Source organism: Terrapene carolina, unplaced genomic scaffold (assembly GCF_002925995.2).
Source record: "Terrapene carolina triunguis isolate 2854851 unplaced genomic scaffold, T_m_triunguis-2.0 Scaffold33911, whole genome shotgun sequence".
Taxonomy (NCBI): Eukaryota; Metazoa; Chordata; order Testudines; family Emydidae; genus Terrapene; species Terrapene triunguis.
This window is the reverse complement of record NW_020698262.1, coordinates 12,173,105-12,199,894: the sequence shown is the minus strand read 5'-3', so window position 1 is coordinate 12,199,894 and position 26,790 is coordinate 12,173,105. Positions and strand designations below refer to the sequence as shown.

Genomic DNA, 26,790 nt, shown 5'->3' with positions numbered 1-26,790 from the left:
CAGCTGAGGATCAATGAAACTCCACTGATTGACACCAGCTGAGGATCTGCCCCTCTGCCCCTAGTGACAGATACTGTCCAGTCAGTGTCTCCTATGTCTGCTCAGATCTGAACCTCATCTGACCTCCCAATTACACCTATAGTGTCTCATCCCACACACAGCCTCTCCCCCTGCCTTCCCCGACACAAGTCTCTCTTCTCCCCGGGTAGCCGCTGCGCAGCTAGAGTTAATCTTTCGCTGCAAAAAGCAAACCAGCTTTTCCTTTCTCATTGGAATTACGTTGGTGGAGGCCTGCAATCTTCCAAGTGTCAAACGCGCCAGAGCTGCTCGGTGATAATGCAGGTCTCAGCAAACTCGAGGGCTTCAGGGAGCTGAGTCTGACTGATGGACAGGGGGGTTTCTTTTTCCCAGGCAAGAGCGCCGAGCTGGGAGGCTCCCCCGCTCCCGCAGGGGTCCTGCCGCGCTTCTTATTATGCACAAGCCATTTTCTGAGCTGAAATGTGAGGGGCGCTCAGGTTGCACGGTTCAGAGGAGACAAAAATGACACATTTTGCCTGCAAAAGGGAAAGTGGGAAATCAGGTATCTCCCCATCTGTAAATACTTCCTTGTCTCTTGCCCAAAAGCCAAGTCACAGAACCAAAACCTACCTGAGCATAAGCGGTTTGCTGTCCCTGGGGCATGGCAGGGGTCAGAGCTATGGAAGGGAGGAGGCAGATAGATCAGATTCCCACGCTGCTAATGCTATCCTGAATGGCAGTTACTAGTGGTCCAGATCCAGACTCAGGGGGCACGGTTTTGCTCTCAGTTATACTCTGCAATGAAATTCTGTGCTGCAGATGACAGATACAATTAGTACCAGATCAGTCACACACCGACACTGAGCGGACAGGACTAGAACACTGGGCCTTTAGCTCCAAAACCCGCAGGCACCTGCTACTGGCACTAAAGGAGCTCCCTGTTCCTGGCCGTGCTGCCAGGGTCCAGGTTTTTAAAGCGTTTAAGCGTTGCGGCGGTCAGCGATGCAATGCCCAACTGATTTAGGAGCCTAAATCATTTTCAGAAGCCATTTGATCCCATCCACTGTCAATGAGACGTTGGCTCCTAAGCCTCCCAAACCCTTTCGAAACTGAGGTTTAGGCTCCTAAATCACTTAGGCATTGCAACGCTGACTGCGGCAACACCTCAATGCCTTTGAAAATCGGGGCCTAGGTCACTCATCCTTGCTGTGGGGCAGTCACCGGAGGGCCATGTGACATGCCCCATCCCTCCCCGCCCAGAGGCAGACGCCAGTCTTATAGCAGAGACAGCTCTTCTGCCCAGGTAGGACGGGGGCCAGTGCCAGTACATTAAGACACATGCAATTCTACTGAAATCAGTTAAGTGCAGGTTGGCCTCAACTGACTTCTTAGAGGCCCTTTTAATTATTTTGTCCTGGGAGGTGGGTTCCCCTGTAGCAAACGCTACAAGCCAAAGGCTGTTTCTAAACCAGAACAAGAGCTGGCCAGGCTGCACACCAGCCCCGTTTCTGCAGCTCCCGGCCTGCGGCGTCTTCCCGCGGCACTGATGTGCTTTGGAGAGCGCTAGGGAGGGTGGGCCCATGCGGGCGAGACTGTTGTTGACTTGCCGCTGAGCTGTCTAATGTGCCGAATCATTCCCACTCTGCTAGGGAAGAGATGCTTTGTTTAAGGCCAGAATGAGTGAGGACAGATGGCACCAAGCCAGCCGCCTCATCCCCTCGAGCGGAGCCAGTGTCACCGGGAGCTAGTGGCCAGTCTTGGTCTCGTTAAAAAGAAAAAGTGACTTGTGGGCATTTAGGAGGCCTTGACTCATCCTGTCCTTTCCCCTTCTGGTCATAGGTAGAAGTCCTGCCCAGCGCAATACCTACATCATCATCGGGGGCAGAGCCAACCGGGGCAGCAGCTGTCTGAAGACGACGGCTCAGGGATGGATGATATTTTTGCTCCAAAGACCCCCAGTCCTAAGAGATCCAGGAAGGAAGAACTCCTGCCCTCCGACCCCCAGTAAGAGATTTGAGGTGGGGCAGACTATGGAAGGAAGGACAAGGGTAACAGTAACAACGGCCCATGGTTATTTAGGCCGGCTACATGCAGAACCAGACTCTGCAGCCCTTAGTGAGGCTGGGTACCGCCTCGCTCTCCACATTGCTCCCCAGAGAGTAAGGTACCACCTAGCGTAAGTCAGGGTGGCTTTAGGGAGGCTGAACAAAATGTCCCCTTGGAGACAATCAGAACGACTGACCAACAGCATCAAACCCTGACGCTTCCGTGCCCTGCAGCCAAACCTGTTGCTTTCCGCCGAGCTGTTTTTGAGGCACTGCCATAAAGAATCTGGAGGAGGAAGAAAAATGCAAGAGCAAACAGGAATGAAATATTCCTCTCTCCGGTGGGTTTGTAGCCCTGGTGAAATATAGTCGAGACAAAGCATAAAAGTCCCATTTCCAACTCTATAATATTTCCTGCCAAAACCAACTAAAACGTGCTGCTCTAAATTTTCTGCAAAATTCTTCTGAGGTTATTTTTCCCTTAAATTAAGCCATACTAATTATTTTCAGCCGGCTTTATCTCCACTCTGCAACACACCAGGAGGGTGCAGGCGGCAAGCATTTTAAGCCTCCATAAACAAAAGAGTAGTTTGGAAAATAATTCTATCAATTAATCAAATTAATCCTGCAGTTTTAGTTACAAGCCCCAAGTGGCAGGGATTCTAGCCTGCGGTTATGAGCTATCTCTCATTGACTTCGTTTAAATGTTATGATTGCAACAGTAATTAAAGAATATAATATGCTCACGCTTTGTGCCAGCCTCCTACCTTCAGACCTCACTGCTGTGCAGGCAGAGGTCACCTTGAGGACAAACTGATACTGACCAAATTGTGCCAGATGCGTCCCTCTCCCTCACGGACAAGACACCAGCATCGTTTCACTTCATTACCTTCCAAGCTCTGAAATGCAGTAGCATCTTGTTGCTCTGCATATCGCTAAACCTCATAAACTATGCAAACACATTGGGGGGCTCTTTGCAAACGGTTCAGAGATTTTAAAGCCAAATCAGCTCATGGGATTATCTAGTCTGATCTCCTGTATAACAGAAGCCAGAGACTTTTATCCCGTTACCCCTGCATTGAACCCAGTAACTTGAGTTTGCCTGAAGTGTATCTTCCAGAAAGGATCCAGTCTAGATTTTAAGACATCCAGAATTGGAGAATCTCCCACCTCCCAGCAGACAGTGCAGTGAGGTCTCCTGTGACTCAGGTTTCATTACATTTCCACAATAGACCACGATGACATCATCAGACATTCAAACTAAAGCGCACTTGACCAAATGATATGAACAAAGGGGTTCTAAGGTGCATGGCTCTGGCTCTTTGTGTTGTTTTTGTTGACCTGCTTGTTAATTTGCCCAATTCATTCATTTGTAGTCAGTGTCCGAGTGATCAGCGAGGGCGTGCTGCACAAGCAGGGAAATAGTGCCAAACTCCCCTGCGATGTCCTACTGATGAAGTTTAAAGGCCACCTCTGGCCAACCCTGCACAAGAGTACAGGTCAGGTTCCCCAGCTTGGTGTTAGTAGAAGGACCAGCCATCCCAAACCTGAGGCTCAGATATGGGCCAGTTCTCCGGAACCTGGTGGTAGTATGGCCCAGTGGTCCAAAACCTAATGTTAAGTAACCATAGACCAGGGGTCGGCAACGTTCGGCACGTGGCTCGCCAGGTTAAGCACCCTAGCAGGCCGGGCCAGTTTATTTACCTGCTGACGCGGCAGGTTCGGCCGATCACGGCCCCCACTCGCTGCGGTTCGCCGTCCCGGTCCAATGGGGGCGGCAGGAAGCGACGCGGGCTGAGGGATGTGCTGGCTGCGGCTTCCCGCCGCCCCCATTGGCCTGGGACGGCGAACCGCGGCAAGTGGGGGCCGCGATCGGCCAAATCTGCCGCGTAAGCAGGTAAATAAACTGGCCCGGCCTGCCAGGGTGCTTACCCTGGCGAGCCGCGTGCCAAACGTTGCCAACCCCTGCCATAGACAATATATCTCTAACTGCCATCAAAGTAACATTGTTGTTATATATTGGACTGGTATGAATCATACATGACTATGTATGATCTCATGTATGATCATTCCATACACATATATGTAACTTACATACCTGATAAGCTAGCACACATGAGGCACGTTGACCCTTTCCATATGGATTGAGCCCCCCAAGCTTGGTGGTGTTCACATGCGGGCTTTGATTTGGCCCTGAGAGAGATCTGAAGCCCAGAGTCAGAGATCTGGTTTTGTTCCACATCTATTCGTTTCTGCATTTGCGGCAGTAGGTTCTCTCAACCCCCTTTCTCCTCCCAACCCCTCGTTGTGCAAACTGGCCTGGCAGCAGCTGGTTGCTCTAAGTGTCTCTGGGGAGATGTGATCATTTGCTGATCTGATCATGCACCAGTACACCTGTGACTGTTCACTGCATTATCAGTTTCAATGGGATCTGCGCATCTAAATCCAGGAGGCAGCTTTGAAAACTTCAGACTTCATGCATCATAAGCCCTATTCTTTGGGCTCTGGGGAACACACCTATATGAACAGTGTGTAAAGCCATCAACCAGACACTGTCCCAGTCTGCTCAGGAACCAATGTTGCTATGAGGCTCCCTTCCCATTTTAGAAAAAATGCTGGCAACTCCCATTCGTGTTGGGGATTGGGCTGACGGGCTGAACGTTAACTGATGTGAACTACCTGTCTGGCAGCTACCATATCTCATGTTACTTGGACAGCTCCCAGTGATACCCCCAAGTGGGGGAAACATCAACATGATGGCATGTCCTTGAATTCCACTCGCAGCCTGTTCCCTGGAGTTGTGGGGGGTCACAGTGCTCAACACATGAGGCTCATGGCTTTGCAATATCAGGAGAGGCATGGTACAATGTCAGAGCAAGACAGCTGGAAGTCAGGAGACCTGGGTAACGCTCCTTGCTCTTCCATTGACTTGCTGCGTGATCTGGGACAAGTCACTTACTTAATCCTTCTGACCTTCAGCCACCGCTGCTATTTCAGTCCAACCAGGACCTGTAACCTCCTCTCCCCTCTACTGTTCACTATTGCAGTCACCCACCCAGCACTGCCAGTTCATCTCCTTCCCGACCAACAGTCCCCTCTGCCACTCCGGAACTGGCCCCCTCCTTTCTCAGCTTTGCAGGTGCCCCTCAATCTTGGCCTGCAGCCCCTTGCTATTCCAGCCCTGGGATCAACTACATAGCTGATTCATCTCCATACTGTCTAGGGGAGGATTTTCTATAGAATTCATTACCAGGCAAATTAAGGCTGCTCCATGAGGTCCCTACTGGACTTAAGGAATCTTCTGCTCTTTTCCTCTTCCTGGTAGAGAGGCTCTGTCTGGGACAGACACGTCTCTGTCTTGTCTTTCCCTCTCCTTTATTCATTTGGCTGGGGTGGAAATGCTCAACCCATAGGCAGACCCTGCTCACCCACCAATGATTTGTCTCGCACCCCTAGCCCGAGCTTGGGGAGCTGCACGGCTCCAGAACAGGTTTGTTCTACAGGCTCATGGCTGGAGAGGTGATCCCTGCGGTGGCTGTGTCCTGACCCGCTCCAGACTTTGAAGATGAGGACAGACGGGCTGTGGCAGTGGGCTGGGTGCTGGCGGCAACATCGGAGCGCAGGGGTGATGGGCTCACAGCAGCCTGCCTCAATAAGGAAGCTGGCAGCGACATTCTGTGCAAGCGGTAGCCTCTGCTTTGCTGCACCCCACCAGCCCCAGATACAGCGAGTTACACTAACCTGGTCCAGAGGTGATGAGTGCCTGGATCATTGTGGCCATATCCCCATCCCGGAGGAAGGGCAGACATTCCCTAGCCAGTGGGAGGTGGAAGGATATTTGACCATTTAAGCTAAGTGCTGACCGAAGCAGGACGCTGGGGCTTTGCACCACTTAGACAAAGGGGGCGCAGGCATCCTCGAGGGAAGGCGAGGACAATGACCTGGCCAATTATTCCAAATTTCCCATTACACAAAGTTTCCCATGATTTTGGTCTTGCCTGGGATGCCTTTAAGCCAGCTGCTTTTTATCCAGGTAGCTTTCTCCTTTGGGCATTGTGACTTCCTTGTGATGGTGTTGGTTGCATCCATGGCAGAAGAGACACTCAGCTGGGTGAAATAGGTGCACTGCTGGAAGAAGAGTCCATGGAGAGTAGCAAGATGTCCAGTGATCTTATGTGGCTATGGAAGCAACTGGAGGCAACCATAACGCTCCATTGCACGCTGCAGATAAAGGACGTCAAGGGTGAAAAGCAGTTGCCCATCACCACATTTCGGGTCATGACGGAATGACTCAAGCCAGTGTAGTACTTCAGCTACATCACGTAAGCCAGGCAGCAGTACACCGTGGCCGAAAGTCAAGTAGGATGAGCATTGAGTTGTGGCCTCCATCCATGGCCATGAGGAGGCTGTCTTGGAACTACGAAAGCTGACCTGGGCTGAAGCTTGATTGGGAGGCATCCAGGATGCCGGTAGCGGTCACACATTGTTGTCACACCTTTCTCAATGACTTTGCCTAGGAATGGGAGGTCTGACACTGGGCAATAGTGGGAGAGCTTTTCTGCACCTAGCATTGGCTTCAGAGGATCGGGTGTGTTTCTCAAACAGGGCCACTTCTCGGCAGGCGGGACTGATCCCTTCTGTTAGGAGCAGAGAGAGTGGGTCTCTGCTAGCCGTCATGGCGCTGCTGCAGCTCCATTACCTCTCAGGGCTTCTAGCACTTCATTCTGGGTGACCAGGCTGAGATACGGCTGGAGGGGAGAGTGGAGGGGGGGCCAGTGCAATGATACCCGCTAGGATGCAACGACTAGTGAGGGGTGAACCTCAGAAGGGTCATTTTAGTTCGAGAGAAGCACGCAGACGTTGAGATGCTGCTTAGTCTAACTTACTGGGTCTGCAAAACTGGCCGGGGATGATCACGTGGTTTCACAAGATTCCAAGCGCCTACTTCCGCCAGTGCAGCTAGGTGACCTGTGGGAACGTATTCTCATCTTGCTGCAGGTCAGATTCTTGATCCTACTAAAAGTGCAGTGGAGTGTGAAAGTGAAAAAATAATGAGACAAAAGCTGTCCTCACTTATCTGATCTAAACCGGTTTGGCCACCTGCGAAAATGACAAGGGCAGTCAAAATCTTCATGTTTCAGGGCATAAGCTATGGGTCAGGCAGAAATTCTCTTGTGCCTCTTCTGGTATTTCAGACACAGGTACATTATGGGGGATTTTTCCTGAAGCATCTGCCATTGCTAGAAGTAAGATATCAAACTAGATGACCCATTGGTGTTCTGGTGTAGCAGTTCCCATGGACACTACATCACAGTTCTAGTTACTGAACTCAGGGATACCATGGTCATGAATGGGGGGGCACATAAACCTACATAGATACATGGGGCCATGTCACCCAGTGATTTCGTGCATGTAAACGGTGGGCTGTAGATTCAGGTACAGTGAAGGTGAAGGAAGCAGAAAAAAGACTCAGGAGCATTAAAAACATAGGACAAAATAGACTTTCTTTTAATTTTAGGTCCCATAAAAACCGCAATCATTTAGATAATCAGTTGACGATAATATAATTGCCAGCTAAAGCAAAACCCCCAGAAGTAGAATAAGCCTTTATCCAATGAAAGGAAATCTTCTCAGGCTGGTAGTGGGCTCTGCCTAAAACCGAGCTTTCCCAGCAAACCTTTGCCTATGTTAACGTCCCAGGTTACACCAAATCACTGGAGCAGGCTTTTGTCTAAGGCGAGCTTCCCAACTGACCTCCATCTTTGAAATCTACAGCCACCTCTCTCGGAGCTAGGCTTCTTGCCCGGAGTGCATCACACAGGCCTCTGGTCAAGTCAAGCTCCCACGCTACACTGACTCTTTTAAAGTTGGGGCAAATTTTATAGCTCTTTAACCCAATCCCAACTAATCTCCAGCCAATCAGTAATCACTCTCAGTGACGACGGTCCTCTTCTCACAAGCCAGAAAGGCCTCTGTGGGTCGGCCGCCTTCAGAGTCTCGCTGCTCGCTTCCCAGTACATCTTATCAAACCTCATCTTGAATCCTGGCAGCGATGGGGCCGTTATGGACCAGGCAGCACGGCCCAGTGGACAGTGCACTAAGCTGCCTGGCTCCTAGTCCCAGCTCTGGCACTGACCTACAGGATATGACCTTGGATAAGTCTTGGCCCCTTTGTTTCCCTATATGCAGCAGGAGGAGAACTGAACTTACCATTTCTGGGTAAAGTGCTTTGAGAGGTCTGGGTGACAAGCACAATAGGTGAGATAAGTGTTATTTAAAAACTCCCATCCAGCAACTAGAGGAATGATGGCCTAGTACTTAGGGGCTTGGAGCCTGAGAGACGCAGGTTCAATTCCGTGCTCCAACCTACAATGCCTTGTGTTCTTGGACAAGTCACTCATCTCTCTAGGCCTTAGTTTCACCATCTTTTAAAGGGGGATAATGGCACTACCTTACCACAAAGGGGTGCTGTGAGGACAGATACCGTGGTAATGGGGCCACCTTAGATGGATAGAAGTAATCTAACCTAGCAAGTTATTATTTATTATTATTTGAGTGGTTATAAGACCACACCAGATCCTATTGTGTGTGTACCTGTACATGCACATGTGCGCACACATACACACAGTAATAAACAGTCTCTGGCTGCAAACTCCCAGCAAAATGGGTGTGTGGGTGTGTGTATGCAGTGCGGGAAAGAAGAAGAAAGAAAAACATCTGACAAATTCCATGGAGTCTGGGAGTTTCTGTGAAAATATTGGAATATATTTGAAAAGATTAATTAGGTATGATTTTACAGTACCACCCCATATTTTCATCTCATACTTTATTTAACAATATTAAAGAGGCACTTTAATAGCACACATACGACATAATAAAAAGGCATTTCTTGCTCTTTTTCCTCTCTGACAAAATATCAAAATAAAAACTTTTGACATAACACATTGCACCCAAGGTAAATTACCTACAATAGTTTTTTATACAATACAAAGGACAGTAAAGATACATATTAACAGGATAAAGCCTCTTTTTTCCCTTTTAAAACTAAAAAAAAATTTTTTTTTGCAGGACAGACGCAAAGTACTCTATTTGTTCATATCACATCAGTGCATTACTTCACCTCCTTGACTTGGGAGTATTTCAATAGTATTTAAGTATCTTCCATGTCCTCATTTGCACCTGAGATTTCTTTCTGGTTCAAAGTTCAGTTGTATACCTGCTCGATTACATGACATAACCTTTTTAACACTATGGAGTACCAGCATACAGGATGTTATAAAAAGTTTTATTTTCCTGCTTTGATTTCTTTTACAGGTCACTGCTACTTCCTATCTGTTCCCTTTTATTTTTAAATCAAGGAAGTCTGTATTCACATTACAAAATAAAAATAGCACCAGTAACTGCATAGTAAAAAGCTGATACCTATATAGCTACTAAGTCAATACAGTAAGATAGTTTAGAAGTTATACCGTTATGGTCACTTGGACAGTACTAGTCTGGTCTGGTAATTTGGCACAGTTTTATCCGTGAAACAAAAAAAGTTTGTCACAAATGTCAAGGTGCAGTTCGCTAGCGTTATTCTCATTTTTCATGCATTTACATCATCTACAGTGGTCAAATAATGGCATCAATGTTTGAAACACTATAATAGGCCCACGCAGCAAGCAAGCTAGTTCATTATTTTCTTGGCAACATAGAAACAAATTCTTAGGAATGGCTGTCAAAATATGTGGCGCTTGATTCTTAATTTAATTTTTTTTTTAATTTATCATGTCGTAGGCCAGTTCCCAATGTAATGAATTGTACAGGATTATTTGTGCAAAATCTTTAAAAAAAAATTGCTTTCTACAGTGTACTGCACCTTCTGAATAAGACGTCTATGGAATGAAGTTCATCTCTTCAAGTACTTTGTACAAAGATAACACAGAAGCAGTCTCAAAAGGGTCTGAGATTTGCAAGTATCCTTATAACCTCAGCACTTCTGCAATAAAGCAATTGCTCTTGACGATTCAGTCTGCCCAAAGCGATTACAATTTCAGTTCATGAAAATCATCAGCAACATCAAAGTTCTAGCATTTGCATGATAAATCAGGTGAATTAAAGTAGATTAGTAGACACAAAGCAAACTATTTCACAGAGGCTGCAGTGCAAGTTCATTTAAACTAGACAGAAAAATCACGCTACACAAACGAATTTAATGCTTTGATAATTTTTCCCTTGCAAACCCCATGAAAGCAGCTGAGGATCACCATAAGTCACTTTCATAAATTACTCTGAAGTATCTCTTCTTAAAGGAATTTTAAAGCTCGTTAATTTCTGTCCAAACAGTTGGCTTAGGAGATTGTTCTGGGATTCGGCTGTCCTGTAATTGTGAGAGTCAGCAGGTTTAGCACCTTGGACAGCTCTGTGCCTGTTTAAAGAGCTGTGTAGGGATGTGGCAGGGCCTTTGGCTAGGAGATGGTGAAAGGTTTTCCCCAGGATGTCCTTCTTACGTTTCAGGTCTCCATTGGAATGACGGTTAGTCACCTTCTTCTGATTGTAGGTGTCCAGCGCCATCTTTTTCAGCTGGTTGCCAACTCCTGACATTCTGGGCTTGGGGATCAGTTTGTTGCAGTGCATTTCCCTCTTCCCGGGGGAAAGGGCAGAAGCCTCGTTGTTAGTCCATTCGGCTCTTTTGAGCTCTCCAGCCCCGTCGCTCCTCCCAGGGCCCGGTGTTCGGACTTTCTTCTTCTTCCCATCTCCCTCAATGTTCTCCCTAGACGCTGAGCTGCCTTTGTGACTCGAAGACTTGTGCTCTTTTCGCTTCTTTGGGTGCAGCTTGGCAGGCCCGTTCAGAGCCGGCTTATCCAAGGATTTACCTGGATCCGAGTGGCCGTGTTTCACAGGGTTGGCCACTCCCTCAGCTTTGAGTTGACTTGAGAGTTTGTTTTGATTGCATCCTATTTCTCTGACGCTGGCACTGGCATTGCCGTCTTTGGCACAGACACCTGTCTCAGGCATGGCTTTTTCTTTTAGTGAGCAGGGTTTCTGGATCTCCTCTGTGCTGCCCAGATTACCAGTTGCAGCGGAGGCAGCTTCGCCACTCACTTGACTGCCTGCGGTTTTCTTCTGAGGGGCTGAATCTTTGGCAGCCCTGTTTAGAACAGGTGATGCTGTCTTGTCCTTCAGAGGCAGAGAGGGGTAGGCGGACTCTGAATAATTGGACTTGGATGCAATTTCCCTAGGAGCATCATCTACATTCAGGCTGCTCCACAATGTTTTATGAGCGTCCTTGGCCAGTGGAGCTTCTACTTTTGGTGCAGAAATTTCTGGGATTTTCTTAGCTAGTTTGAGGCAAGGGATCTCGTCGACAGGCTCTTCTCGTGAACTGGGATTGTCCAATATCCCCACCACATGTTCTCTTTGATTGCCCGTGGTTGGTTTTTCTTGGCCATCTGCATGCCCATGTTTCTCAGTGAGATGAGGTGGAGATAGCTTTCCATCCGTTGCCTGGTTATGAGCTAAATTAGAAAGGTCCATACGAAATTCAGAAGAGTCCAGGAAAGGAAGAGGCTTCCCATCAAAGGCTCCTTTGTCTAGTTCTTCAATGGAAAGCATCGTGGTGTAACCGAGCTCTGGATTACTCACGACAGCCTGGGGCAGAGAAGGAGACAGGCAAGGGGGCGGCGGGAGGGTATCGAACTGAGATTTTTCCATTTCAGCCAGGAGGTCTTTGAAGTCACCCACGAGGTCTTCTGTTTTCACAGAGGTTTGGGGCAAAGTTGCTCCAGGGTCATCCCCTGTTTCAGGGCAGGACTCACTGGGAGATGGTAAAGGCACATCAGCTAGCTGTAGATCATTACTACGGTCAAGGTGCATCGGTGGGTTGTGTGGATCCAAGCTGCCTTGGTGTGTAAGCTTCCTTTTCTTGCGTGGTGGCATGTTCTCCCTTGGATAGTTTTCCTCTTTGATTTTCTCATTGCCATCCTTGGTGGAGATGCCAGGCCTCATGACCCCTCTGAATTTGAAAGTCTTGTTGCTTCCCGCCAGGTGCTTCTCCATGTGCCTGTCGTACTGTTCTTTCTTAGAGAAGGTGTAGTTGCACATGCTGCATATGAACGACTTTTTGATGACATGCATGACGTCCGCACAGAGCTCACACGCATACAGCGTGGTGTGCTTGATCTCCGGCTCCTCTGCTATCCCATGATCTTGACTCAGGTGGCTTCGAAGCTCTTTGGTTTCCGGATAGAACCTTGGGCACTTGTGGCACAAGTAAATCTTTTGTAAGCTGTGCACCACTAAGTGGCGCTGGAGCTTGAAGGGCTTGGGAAATTGTTTCCCACAGTGATGGCAATCTCTGGAAGGATCCTTGCAGTCCGGATGCATGGGGACAGCTTTTTGAGTGCTTTCACCTTTTGGCAGATTGTCTGGAGATGGACTGGCAGACCCTTTGGAAGAGCTGGAGGCGGAGGAAGCTGGTTTAATTCTGACACTGCTTTCCAAGGCGTCTTTAGTTACCTTTGCCTCTTGGTTGGGGGGTGGCTCTTTTAGGCTCTTGTTCTCTTTACTGGCAAGGTGTTTGCTGGCGGAATCCACCAGCTTGGATGACTTGCTTGGTTTCCGATACATGATGGTGTTCAGGAAGTGGGTGACCGCAGCGTTGTCCTCGCTGAAGCAGGTGGGCAGACCCATCGCTGATTTCTGAGCCTGACCTTTCCGAGCGAACTGCGTGGCGTGCTCTCTGAGATGCTCGTTGTACATCCAGACATCGGAAATCTCCTTCAGGCACATTCCGCAGGCCCACAGGCCGGCTTTGTTTTTTGCATGCTTCTCTTTTAAATGGTCCCTCAATTGCTCCCTTGAGCTGAATTTGCGCTGGACACACATATAGCAGGTAGGTGGAGGGGAAGGGTTATGGGTGAGTTTGTGAAAGTCCAGTTCCCCTAAGGTGAGAAACCACTGGAAACACACTTTGCATTTGTATTGTTTATCCTTAGTCTTGATGTTCATATCGTTGCGATTTTTGCCTGGCTTCCCATCTTCTAGCTTATTTTTGCTGTATTTGCTATGCTGGCTTGGCTTCTGCTTGAAACACACCAGGCTTTCATCCAAATGGCCAGGATTATCTTTGCAAGGGCTGAAAAAGCACATGTCCTGCATCTTGAACTTTGCACTCAACATCTCAATGTCAATCGTATGAAACTCAGGTGAGCCTTGGTCCTCGTTGATCTTGCTGTTGAAGGGTCCCTCTTCCAGCTCTGGGGATTCTGGGCTAGTTTCTGCTATTGAATGTTCATTTTCAAGCTCTGTAGGGGACTTGAACAGTATTTCATCAGCAGGAAGATTTTCTGCCTCCTTTTCAAGACTTCCCCAAATGTTCAAGTTCGGAATGTTTTCCATCTGGTTGTTTTGGCAGAGGAAGGTTAACATGTTATCATCCTCCAGGTCAATGACCTCCTTCCTTTGGTTGTTTTTCTCATAATCTGGCTGCAGTGCAATATTTGTGGAAGCGCTGGAGCTGGCATCACACCCCTTTGGCTTACTGCTGTGACACATGTTTAGCATCAAGGCATCGTCAATGGAGATGGTTTCATATTCACACGGATCGTCCCTGGTGACACAGAAAGAGCTGGTTTCACTGAGGTCTGAAGCCAGCCGGATGGGAAAGAAGTCTATGGCACCCACTGGCCCGACATTTGCATCAGTGACAGGTTTGGGTTTCTTGGTTCGTTTCCCATACACGCGCGTGCACTTCCTCCGGGTGAACTGGTTGTCCCTTGGAAACAGCTGTGCAAATGTGACGTCATCATCAAATAAACCCTGCAGGTCTGGCTCAGTTGCATCACCAGTGCAGGACTCCTTTCTCTGTAGCAACTCTCCCTTTTGCCAGGGCTTTGACTCTGCCGAACAAGGGCTGTCATCAGAAGCATTTTCCAACATGCCTTTAATGGGATCCTTGTTGGCCGTTTCAGATTCACAGGTTTCTAACGACAGATCTGGTCTGGAAGGACTCAAGGGATGCCCGAAGGCATTACTATGATTCCCATGATTGCTCTCTCCCAAGGAATTCTCACGTTCTTCCACATTTGTGCCAACACCATCATCGTGCTGTTCTTTGCATACCTTGCTCAACCCCTTCTCCACTTGCTTCATGAACCCACTTGCCCATTTCTCTTTGGCCTGTGCCTTTTCTCCTTGACTTGGATCTTCTATCTGCTTTTGACAGCTCACGGGGACCTTTAGTGACTCCTGTCTGTCTGTCTCCATGGAAGAGATGACCCAATCACCCACTTCATCTGCATGCTTAACTATGCAAGGTGACCGTTTTGCTGTGTGAGACTGCTGGGGCGAGCATGGCCTGTCTTGTTCCTCTGCTGAGATGCAGCTGCCTGGCTCAGCTAAGTCTTCAATCACATTTGACAGACTGGAGTTGATTCTACTGGAAACAACATTGGAAGGACCATCAACAGCATTCTTCTCCAGGTCGGACAATCCATTGACTTCACTTTCATTGGGAAACATCTTTACTTTCCTTCTTGCTTTTCTACTTAGTTTCTTCTCTAAATTTCTATTTAACCCCCCAGGATCTTTGCTTTGGCTTCTTCTGCCTTTTCCCCGTTTATTTGGTTGCTTTCTAGGACCGGGTTTTTCTGTCACTGATTCATCCAATCCCCCTGTATCTGAGCTATGAGATTTTGTCTTTGTTTCTTTACTCAGAATATCTGTGTGATGACGTTCATGGCACACTTCAAGCGATATGACACTGAGGTCACTGAGCACTCTACTAACTACTTCTTGCATTTGTGCATTGGGCGCCTTCTCTTGACCTGCACATGTTTTCTTGGAGACATGTCCAACAGTGCTGGTTGGCATTTGTGTGTTATTCATTCTCTCTTTGGCAGTGGCCTTTATGCTTTTCCTAGAGACTTTCTTGGACATTTTAGATGTTTTCTCCAGCAGATTCAAACTGAACTTTGACGTTTTGCTCGGCAGCAGTGTGCCGTCGTTTTTCGTCCGATGCTTTACAGCTTTGTGTCTGGTCAATCCTGGTTTGGATCTAAAAGATGCTGAACAAATATCACAAGTGACTTGGAGGCCATTTTCTTTCTTTTCTTTCAGATGCCCGTTTCTGGATGCATTTGGGATATTTTTAAACATGCCACTCGCCTCTTCTTGCTCCACGTTATTTAACATACAACTGCTGTCTCCTCCAGTACTCTCAGCCCCATGGCTTTCCGAGTCATCTCCTTTTGAATTATTTTCTCTATTATCCACATTTTTGGAGGGGTCACTAGGTCTCATCTCCGGCACCTCTGTAAACTGGTGGACCTCTTGATCAACAGGGCCAGAATCTGCTATCCTTTCAAAGGCAGTACTTACAACAGTTGGGATCTGTTGAATGACAAAGCTATTGCACGCGGCCTCTGGCTCATTTTGATGTTTATTTCCATTAGAATGGCACTTTTTAAGCTCCTTTTCTTGATTTAAGGTTACCTCTCCGTCTCTTTCTCCAACTGGCGAAAGATTAGTGGGCTGCGTTGAGTAATCTTTGGTTTCTGGTGTGGGCTGACAAGCATGGATGCCCTGCAGAGGCATTGACGGAGAATTAATAATCATGTCTGTGACGGTGCATGTCTTGCTTCCTTTATAAAGGGGGCATAACAGCTCAGCACAAGTGCTTTCTGGCAGCCCATCATGAATGTCATTTTGATCCAAAGGTGGCATGCAGGGAAGAATAGAGTCGTTCATTTGCAATTTCTGGGGGCTTTCGATCTCCAAACCAGAAACTGCCAGCTCACCGGGGCATTGTGGAACATGAGGTTCTGCTGGTCCTTCTTTTTCAGATTGCCCAAAATTATTTAGAATGTCTTCAGCAAGACAATGACGAATGTTTCCAATAGCATCCGAAGGTGTGGGAGCAGTGGTGTTGCATTGCTGAAGAGGGGGTTGAAAGACACATGTGTCTTTCCATTTTCCTTGCTCTAAAGGATTTTGCGTGGAACAGCAAACTAGATTTTTCTCTGAGTCAGAGTTGAACCTTTTTACAATAAATGAACTGGACTGAGTCTCTGTGTTAAGCACAGGGGCAGTGTATCTATCCTCTTCCGAGAGCTGCACACTGAAGTCCGAGAACTCTACATTTTCATTATTACTGTTCTGCAAATATTGGTGGTGAGAAAAGCTAGTTTGCAAAGGCAAACTGGCCAGAGAGTCCTCTTTGGAGTGACAAGTGTCAAGGGCCTGCTTTTTCTTTCCACTGCCATCTTCAGGAAGCGGAGCATTTACTGAATAGATGTTAGTTTCATGCAACAAATTATATTCCTGGTGAAGATCTTCAGAAGGATTCAAAGAGCTAGCAGGACCCAAAGACGCACTGCAAGGAAGCTGTGTCTCATGTCCCACCTGATTATTGGTTGACCCTATGCATTTGGTTTTTATGGTGCATGACAACTGCATTTGATGACTAGCTCCCTCAGACCAAGCATTACATTCAGCAGCGCTTACTTTTAGTGTCTCTGTCCGTGCATTGCCTAATGTTTCTTTCTCAAACAAACTATGGCTTAAATAGGATTGTCTGTGGTTTTTAAATGCCAAGGTTGCTTTGTTTTTATCTTGCTCCTGCTCCTCCACAATCTGATCAGCTTTCTTTACCTGCCCTAGCAATGGGGTTACCGTTGCGCTGCTGCATGGTGAGAGGTTATTATGCTCTTGTGATACGCCATCTGCACAGATATTAATGTCACTCGGCTCGGAACATTCATCCGCTAAGTGCTGCAGCTCGGTTACATCATTGTGCAGCTTGTGGTTTGCAAATGTGGATTGCTCTGCAGTGTAGGTGTCTGTTTCGTTGAATGATTCCAGCTGTTCACCTGCCTCTGGAAAAACTCCAGTTGCTTCTGATGTGGTAGCCGTGCTCTCTGCTTCTCCTCCCATGGGCTCGTTCCCCTCTACACCTGCATGAACACATGCTGAATTCTCGCCTTCCTCTTCCTGCTCAGACTGGATATTGGCATTTGAAGGTTGGTGGTTGGCAGAGAGCAGTACTGGGAAGCATGGCATCATCAGCTCTTCTTCACTATTCTTGACTGTCCGGGCAACAAACAGTTGGAGCTGCTGTAATGGGTTTGCTGTAGTTTCTTGGGAGGCTAGCACCTTTTCTGCACCACAATCAGTCTCTTTGGACACACTCAGTATATCGAATAATAATGCTTTCCGGTTGCTAGCCTTGTCAAAGGGCCCTGGGGTTTGGTAGACTGCAGGATCCTTACTTTCTTCAGTCTCTTCCAATAAAACAGGTCCATTGTCATCACCTTCAAAGTGCACTGAGCTTTTTAGCACGTTGGGTGACTCGGCTTTGTCTAAAGGTCTTTCTTCTGAGTCCATGTCATTTTTGGCATGAGAAGACAAAGCGAGATCCAAGGTGGGGACCTGATCTTCCTGAAACCCAAATTCAGATTTCAGATTTGGAACGTGGCTGCTGAAAGATTCCAGCTCTGGAGGATCATCAAAGGTTTTATCCATTTTCCCTGGCTCGGAAAACCCGTCAGCTCCGTGTTTACTTGGCAGGGATGGAAAAATATCATGTTTATTTAGTTCAGCTGCCTCTAGAGTTTTAGGGAACAAGGTATCAGTAACAATGGCAGGGCTTTTTATCATATGGTTTGTGTAGATTGGAGTCTCTAATTTGTCTGGCATGCATGAATCAGGGATAACCTGGGAAGGTTCATTCTCCATCTCTCTGGAGTCACTTTCCTTGGAAGTTTCAGCATCCTTCAGAGCTTCCGGGAACTTATCGCAGGCCTCTTTGGAACAGAAATGATCTACAGAGATTGAATCTTCAGCAGCTGGTGTACACATGCTTGATTCTAAAGAATTAAACTCTGCTGGGCAGGGCCAAGAATCCTGGTGGTTCTTATAGTTGCCATCTATGTTGGGAACTGTAGGCTTCTCATTCACTAAACTTTGGCCCACACAGACTTTTGTGGAAAGAAGGTTTGTATTCCCAAGGGCATCTGTCAAGAACAAACCCTTTTCATTCCCTGTCTCTTGATCCATGTGTATAGGTGAAAACTGGTCAGTTGCTTTTCTCAGCTGTGTGCCGATGTGTTGCTCAGATTTCTGATGGACGTCGGATGCCTCATTATTTAATTTGCTGGTTTGCAGCTGACTTTCCAGTTCTGTAACTAATCGCTTGATCTCCAGTTCATCATCTGATATATTGTTCATAAAAGCTACATTATAATCTCCAATCCTGTCTGACAAAGGTAAAGACATTTGATTGTGCGTTATGGCTCCCTCATCTGGGAATTTCTTAGCTAATGGCTTTTCCACCGAAAGGGTATGAAACTGACCAATGTCTTCCGACAAAATTGGAGACACTTCCTCCATTAGACCCCAGTCCTTCTCTTGAAGAAACGGAGGATACTGCTGCTCAAACGGCATCGTTTTGCTGGGTGGATTGCATCCAAATGGGACATAATTGTCCTTACTTGTGGCGACGCTGTCGTATAATGGAGTATCAAACTCAGCTACGGGAAGTTCTCCGAATATTGAAGAGGAGTCAAAGCCAAGAGGGGAAGACACTTTGGTCTGCCGATTTTCTGAGGCAAAGGGGGTGAAATCAGAGTGCTTCTGCTCAAATGAACTGGTGCTAATGTCATCCTGGCATAAGTACATATCGTCAATGTGTGAGGCCCCCACGGCTGGAGGCTTTGAGAAGAGGTTAGGATCATAGCGACTGGATAGGTCTTTGTGGTCATAAAGTGTGTCGTCAGTGCTCGCATAGGTATCGGGTCCTTTGATGGCTAGCATCATTCCAACAGGATCCCCATTGTAACAGCCGACTGGAGCAGCATAATCTTTATGGTCATCACAAAGTCCATGTTCCTTTAAGTACTTGATTCCAGCAGGCGAATAGGTAGTGCTCACCTGTCCAGGGCTGGCATCAGTACCAATGTGAGAGGGAGGAATTAACTCTTCTGTATGGTAAGTGAGGGTGTCCTCATTATAAGCAGCAAACGGTCGCCTCTGACTGGTCATTGTCAAATCAGTGGAATCTTGAGCATCTGGCTTAGGTCTCGCTATCTCACCTGCATGGCTAGTGGCTCCTTTCTGCTCTTCTGCATCCTCCTCACAGTAAAGTCTGACGGGACTCTTGTTGAAGGCGTCTCTGCTGTGATGTTGTTTTTCTTTGCTTTCTGGTGAGCTTTCCTCGTTCATACAACCTGCCGGAGAAATGTGTGACCTATCGCTGTGACGTGTCGTGGAGCCAGTCAGCAAAAATTTGGCTGAGCCAAACCTCCTTGTCCCTCTGGAAAAGCCCGCTTTGGTTTTATTGCTCGTCTTTAGAGTCTCTTTATCAAGAAGGTTCAGCGGGTTCCTTGGAAGTGGTGTGAGGTGCTCAGAACTATCTGGGTATCTTCTGTTCTGGACGCTTTCCTTCTCATTGTCAGAGTCGGCCCTTTCAGTGCTTGGGGGGCTAGCGCCGGTTTCACTGGACAGGCTAGAGCTATGATTGCTGCCGGTGGACGATCGGCTGCTTCGCCTTCGGATTCTGGCTGCAACGCCATCTTTCTTTATTGCTTCATGGCTTGGGGCCCGCCTGTGCTGCTGACCATCTCTCTGTGGGCTATAGGTCCAGGTTGGCTCTTTCTCTTTGGCCCTCTCACCTCTCCCTGAGCGCCTCTTGCTAAAGCTGTGCTTGGTCCGCCCGTTCAACGCGGACCCCAGCTTCTTTCTGCCGTGCAGCTTGGCATACGCCACCCCTTCGTCCTCTGAATCCGACATGTACTCGTACTCACCGAATTTACTGTCCCGGGCTGCCGGCAGCAGCCTCTCGGTGGCTCTGGAGACCGGCGTGTTCTTATCGCTCTTCGCATGCAGCTTGTGCAGCTTGTTTTTCTGCTGCACGATTTTATGAATGAGCTCCTTGCTCCACGTGCCGCTCCTCGGCTTCCGCTTTTTCACGTCCTTCATTGAGAACTGCAGCAGCTTGGGGTTCTTATTGACAGGCCCTGGGGTGGTACCACTTGGCCTGATTTCACTCTTCAGATAAGCATCCTCACTAAGGCTTCTGGGCTGGTTTTTATCAGAGTCAGGTTTGGTCATAGTCACTGGAGCAACAGAGCCGCCATCACCCTTCCTCCCCGTCTTCAGCTTGGTATTCTTGTCAGGCTGTGCTTTATCAGTCGTCACCCGATTTGCAGCCTTGCTCTGAGGCACCAGCTCCTTGACACTGGATTTCTCCAGCCTTTTGTTCCCTCGGTCTGTGAACTTGCCTGCCAGTCTCCTCTTAGGAACATGCTGTGTCCCCGACGCGCTGCTCTGAGCCTGCTCTCCGCTGGGATGATCCTCTTCATAGTAACAGAGGGCTTTCGACTGACTCGCTGGCTTCTCGTCCTTCCCCGCGTGCTTCAGTTTGTTCTCCGAGGCTGGGCCGTCCTTCACCTTGTGCGGCACCCCGCTGCCCGGGCCCTTCACCGATGTGAGTTCCTCATCAGCAAACACATCTATGAAGCTACTGTCAATCTCGGGGTTATCGGACTGATACTCCAGCCCATTCAGTGCTTCCGTGATCAGACTATCCAGCTTGGCATCATCGATTTCTAAGTCGGAAGCAGTAAGTGGCAAGGAATTTGTGGTTAGCCCATGAAATATATGGCCTTTCAGCGGGTCCTCCTTTGCCTCCCCTCTGCCTTCCCCGTCTAACAGGAAATTGACAGGCTTGTTTAACGCGAGCAGGTGCGAATGGGTGTCAGGAGAAAGCGATGGCCCTGGCCTGGCTTGGGAGTGTTTCGTGGACTCTGGGGGGAGCTGCTTCCTGGCCTCGGCCCCCCTGGGAGCGTCTCTCATCTCGCCCTGGAAAGCCGCGTGCGAGCCGCAGAACTGGCGGTGCTCCAGGAAGGAGGAGAGGTTGCTGTAGTTCTGGTCACACTGCTTGCAGGTCAGCAGCACGTCCAGCTGGTCCAGGCTTGCGCTGCTCAGCGAGTTCGCCAGCAGGTGATGGGAGGAGTAAGGCGGGGGAGGCGGCTCCCCCTCGAAGGCATCCAGGCAGCCCTTGGCCATGTCGACATCTGGCTTGTGGAACTGGGTCTCCGGGAGGCATTTGAGAAGGTGCTCGTCCTTTGGGGCGTCCAGGGGGAAGTGGAAGGGCTTGATGGAGTCTGGCGGGTGGTAGTGGAGTGAGCTGGAGTTCAGGATGTCCGAGGGGTGGCAGGGATGGTGAAAGAAGGGTGCCGGGGTAAGTGCTGCAGACAGCTGGCTGTCTTCGAAGCTGTGGTTGACCGGGCTGCTGGACATAGGCGAGAGAGAAGAACACGTGCTGCTGCAGGTGGGGTTGGGGACAGGTGACGGGAGCGGAGACTCGCATGGTGAAGCTGCCACCAAGGCCGATGGCGGCAGAGACAACGTCGGATTGGGAGAGCTCCTGGAGGTGGCTGGTGGCACCGTTTGGTTCATGCCGAAGAAGAGGGGTTTGCTCCTGGAGTCGCATGTGGGAGACCCAGTGTCCTTCCCACCTTCAAAGGAGAAAGCGTTCGTTGAGCCGCAGCTCTGCCGGGTGGGGTCCCTCCTTTGCACCACGAGACCCTCCCCTGCCAGGAGCTTCTGGCTGTGATACCTGGAGGTGCCTTTCTGCAGACTGCTGCCCCCTGGCCATTGCGAGGTGCCCAGGGGGAATGGGAATTTCTGGCTGGTGAGCTGTCTGGATAGTTCTATCCTGTTCTGGCTGGGCACTGCGGAGGTGAGATGTATTTGCTGCCAAGGCATCCTGGAGTTTTTCTGCATGTGCTGCCTCTGCTCAGGACTGGACTGGCACTCGAATGAGAACTGACTTCCAACAGGGTTTGAATAAGGTGCTGAAGTCTGGTCCACGGGAGAGAACGCCTTACTGGCTCCATCCCAGGCTTGCAAGAGCCGGGGGTGGGCTTGAGGTGTACTGGGCATGCTTTTCTCAAAAGGCACCGATCCTGTGCTTACGCCGCTCGCCGGGGAACCGCAATAAACTTTGTTCTGAAAGTGCACTTGGGGGAGAGAGTTCTGTGGCATATTCCTTCGAAGAGAGCTACCTTGGGTCAGTATCCTTTGACTAGGTCCATTGTCTTTCAGTGAAGGCTGCCCCTTACTCACTGGCTTTGGCATACTAGTCGCATGTAAACTAGGTGGGAAAACGGATTGGTTTTCTTGGAAAGTGCTTGGAGTTTGGTCGATAGCACCAGAAGAAGAGAGAGCACCATTGAGCTCACTGGAATGCTGGTTCCTTCCTTTGTAGCAAGGCAGAGGGGACTGTTGCTGGACCCCTGGGGCCGAGGAATGTAGGAACTGAGCTGGCTGAGAAGACAGGCCATATGTCCTGCCATCTGGGGCTACGGTTTCGTAGGAGCCGTTGCTCAGAGCCTCCTCTTGCCAGTCCCTGGAGGAAGAATGAAAGCCGAAAGCACCATGAATCACCTGGTTAGTTGCCAGTGAAACATCCATATAATCTTGGCTGGTAGTGTCATTACGGAAAGGATCCTTTGCTACATCATGCAGCGGCTGGAAGGGGTATTGAAATGGCAAGGAGCCCAGACAGTGCGTGCTGGCTTTGCCACTCTCGGGGAAGGGGCATGGTTTCGGAGCAGAGATACCATAGCTAGCACCCGGGAAGTTTTTGTCCGGTGAAGGCCAAGACTTATTCCCATTTGCCTGGAACTCTAAATAGTGTAACTGCCCGTTAGTGCCAGGGCTTTTGTGGGGGAGGCCAGCCGACGGCTGTCCTTTCCCGCTGTGGTTCTGGCGTGCGGCGGCTGGCGTGTGTGAGGTATAGTTGCCGGAGGTAAGGCTGGAGGAGACCTCCGGGAAGCACTGGTTGAAGCTCAGGTCCTCTTGCTCGAGCTCCGCCTCCCTCTCGGGGATGCTGGGCACGTGGAATCGGTAGCTTCCCGAGCTGGGTCCTCGGCTGACTTCTGGCTTCTTGGGCGGGGTGACCTTCTGCTGGGGGTAGGCGATGCCAATGGTGGGGTTGGACCGAGAGTTGCTAATGCTGAGCCTGTAGAGCTGGTGGTGACTGCGCTCCCCTTTCCCAGACCGCCTGTTCTTATCCCTCACTCGGCTCTTCCCCGTGGGAGACTGCGGGCTCCCCTTGATGCTGCCCCACGAGCCATCGCTGGAAAACTTGGGCTTGTTGTGGAGGGACTTGAAGTCGATCTTGCCCGCTTGCTGCGGCCTGATCACAGCTTCCCGTTGGCTGTGGGGCTCTTTGTCCTTGACGTTGGGAAAGTGGGACCCGCTCTCGGTCCCTTTGTGCAAGCACAGCTCCGAGGTGTCCAGGGAGCTACCGTTAAACTCCCCCCCACCTTTCCCACTGAAACGTTCAAAGGCAAAGTCTTTGTCTTGATCTTTGGAGCTGGACTCAGTATCACTGACGGCATAAACATGCTGGGTCTCTCCTGTCATGATACCGAGGGGCAGGGCTAGAAGGCACTCGTTTCCCTTACATCTGTGGGATTAGATCCTTCCTTCACAAGCATGGTCTCTCGGTGGTAGGTGGCTAGGATGAGGCTTGGTTAAATAGGCAGGGGTACGCCACTCCCACATCTATCCTGGCTACTGGGCAGGTCTTGCTGGTAAAGAGCACCTGGGATTCGCCTCATGCTTCCAGATGGGACCTACAATAGAGAAAAACCCCAATGAGTCTAAGGAGGACAACGGACATGGGCATGTCTAATAGCAAGGAGCAAGGGGAAGCCACAGCTCAGATGGGGGCTGGATTCTCCCGTCCCGCGCCCTGTGGAGTCAGCCACGCCTGGGCACAGAGTGAGTGTTGAATGCTACTATCCTGATTTGTCAGTGTTTGACCCCCGCCCCCTGCACAGATGTGAACGATGGCACAAGGAGCCAGGCGGGATGGATCAGGCCCCTTGGGGAGTGTATTTCACCCGTATCTTTCCAGGGAAGTTTTTGGGCAGCCTGACTTCTAGCTAACCGGAGATGGATGACATTTCTACGGCAGAAGAAAGCAGTTTGGCTCCTATACCTGTGGCCACCTGGGAGCAGAGTGATCAGAACATCGGCTTGGGGAAGAACCTCACGCAGGATTTCAGAGAAATTCCTCTGACAGGCTTCTCTCCCCGATTGCAAAAGCCCCCCAAACATCCAGCTTTGCAGAGGACGTTATCAGCCTTTTTGGCAACGCACGCTAAGGGAGGCATCTTTTCTTCCCTTGGAAGCTATTTCTCTGGGCTTATTAGCAACGTAAGCGGAAAAAGATGACAGAAGAGCTCCACCTATGGATTACTGGCCTGCACGGGCAGGGGCAGGCTCTGCACTTTGGCATTCCTTTGAGCGATGTCCTGGAAACAGAGAGCCCACCTTTCCCTATGCCCGTCCCACCCCCTGCTCTCCAGCTCTCCCTTTGACTCCCCCCCGCTTCCCACAACTGCAGCTCCTGCGCTACCCCAGCCTTTGAGACAGGAGCTTTGGGTTTCCCCAAGGGCGGTGATCATATTGCTGGGGGAGCCACCTCTCCTCCATTTGGGGAGGCTGGGTGTGCCTGGACTGTGGCCCCACCCCGAGGCCTGTCCCCGCCTGGCCCCCTCCCCCGAGGCCCCCCCGCCCGCTTCTCATGCCTCTTCCCCCGAGACCCCCCCCCGCCCGCCACTCACGCGTTTTCACCTCCTCCCTGAGGCCCCCCACCTGTCTAGCCATGCACATCTCTTCACCCCATGCGGGCGGAGCAGGGATGGGAAGAGGCGGACTGAGGGCAGGGCCTCGGGGCGGAGCGCGGGTGAGGCCATGGCCCGGGCGCCCTTTTGGCAGGCTGGCTGTTTGGGAAGGCTTAGCCTCCCCTGGCCTCTGATACCCGCTGCCCACACTGCTCCCCCCGTCTCAGCTCTTTAGTTCAGCTGTCCAAGCACAGTGATACATACCATAACGGAGCTGGGAGGGACCATTTCAAAAAAATTAACCTAAGAACCCCACTGAATGACCATGTTTTCTGGCTTCTGCTAAGGTGAGAACCATTTACTGATAACAGGATACACTACATTACAGGGCCATTTCTTCTAAAGCATCCTCTTGACAACACTTTACCAACTGTATGTTGTGCTTTATACCAAAATCATTTCACCCACCATGGACTAAATCAGTGTAATGAAAAGTTCCTGCCCCAAAGAGCTTACACTCTAAAATCCACTGGATCAGCCCTCTGTGCCACGGTTCTCAACAACCGGTCCGTGGACTGGTGCCGGTCCGTGGACTGGTGCCGGTCCCTGAAGGCAGCAAGCCAGTCAAAAAGGTCGAGAAACGCTAGACTGGCGGATCATGAGGGTCCCTTCTGGACTTAAAGTCTATCAGTCTATGAAATGCAGCCACTTGTGGGGTAGAACACAATAGGTCAACAGCACACAGCAACACTTAACAGCATAGGCCATGAAGGACAGAATGCTGTAACCCATTGAAGCTGCAGGCGGAAAAGAGACAGTTGAAATTTGGCCAGCCTTTATCACCCCTGCTCTTGCAAAAAGCACCCCGGGATTTTTAATTAACGTCTCGTAGGACAAATGATCCCGCCAGCAGCGCAGTGTCCCCTAGCAGCACGCTGGGACGCTGAGTTCAGGACTGACTCAGAGCGAAACGCACTCGAAGCTTTACCACGGTGCTCTCCCATGCAGGCCCTGGCCAGCTCTGACCTTGCTTAGCTTAGGAGAGCTAGGGAGGCTGGTACGCAATGTTACAAGGGAGAAAAAATCTCTTATCGCCGGTCAAGTCAAAATAAACATCTAGGATGAAACGTTCCGTGTCACAATGACCAACATGCCCAGGGCTCTGCTCCAGCAGGTGAGCTGGAGAAATCTCTAGGAAAGCAAGAGAGGTTAGCAAGGCTCTGGGGGTGTCGATTACCGTCGCAGGCAAATTATGGTCTCGATAATTCCTTCCTGAGTCCAAAGGCTGCTTTCGGTGACTCACTGGGCGGCAGATTTCTGGAGTGCTTTATGTCAGGGCTTTATTCACTCTTCTGATAACACATTGATGCTGCGGTAGTGCCTAGCGACCACAGCCAGACAGGACCCCTTTGGGCTGGGCACCGTATAAACGTGTAATGAAAAGTTCCTGCCCCAAAGAGCTTACACTCTAAAATCCACTGGATCAGCCCTCTGTGCCCGATGTAGCTGGGGACGGGGGATGGGGCACAAATGCCCCTCATGACTTGCAGGCGCAGGCCCAGTCCTAAAGCTCAACTTAAGGCATGTCTGCACTGGAGCTTGTAATCTCCAGCTCCCGGAGACATACCCGTGCTAGCTCTGGCTGAACTAGCGTGCTAAAAATAGCAGGATAGCCATGGTGGCACGAGTGGTGGGAGGGGCTAGCTGCCCCAAATACGCCTGTAGACCTAGGCTTTGAGATTCACTGCCGTGGGTCTCTGCTCGCTATCGAGATGTATCCATAAACCGTCATCCCAACAGTTGGGAATCCCTGCACATTCAGTGCAGAAGGAATTCAGTTGCTGCAGCGGCTCCCCCCACCCACGAGCGCTTCGATTAGGAAAGGAGGTTCTGAATCAGCAAGATTGAACCTCTGAAACTGATTGAATAATACAAGCCATGTAGCCTGAGTTAGCCCCATGTAAATCCAGAGCAACTCCCCTGCTTCACACCTTGTGTCTTTGGTTACACCTGTCAGGAGTGGGTGTGGCACGGTGAGCGGAGGATTGTGATTGGTGGCCTGTTCCACGCTCTGTGCTTGGATGCACGAAGTCCAAGGTGGGAGG

At 49.8% G+C, this 26,790-nt stretch overlaps 1 protein-coding gene across 1 annotated transcript; it reads right to left on the bottom strand.

The window, feature by feature from the left end:
- Positions 1–10,209: 10,209 nt before the first annotated feature.
- On the bottom strand, positions 10,210–23,477 carry LOC113409628 (zinc finger protein 469-like). The gene has a single exon (XM_026663764.1). The coding sequence runs from the start codon at positions 23,475–23,477 to the stop codon at positions 10,332–10,334; it is 13,146 nt and encodes a 4,381-aa protein (XP_026519549.1). The 3' UTR covers positions 10,210–10,331.
- Positions 23,478–26,790: the final 3,313 nt, after the last annotated feature.

Coding starts and splice junctions, on each gene's coding strand:
- LOC113409628 (XM_026663764.1), bottom strand. CDS start 23,477: ATGACAGGAGAGACCCAGCATGTTTATGCCGTCAGTGATACTGAGTCC.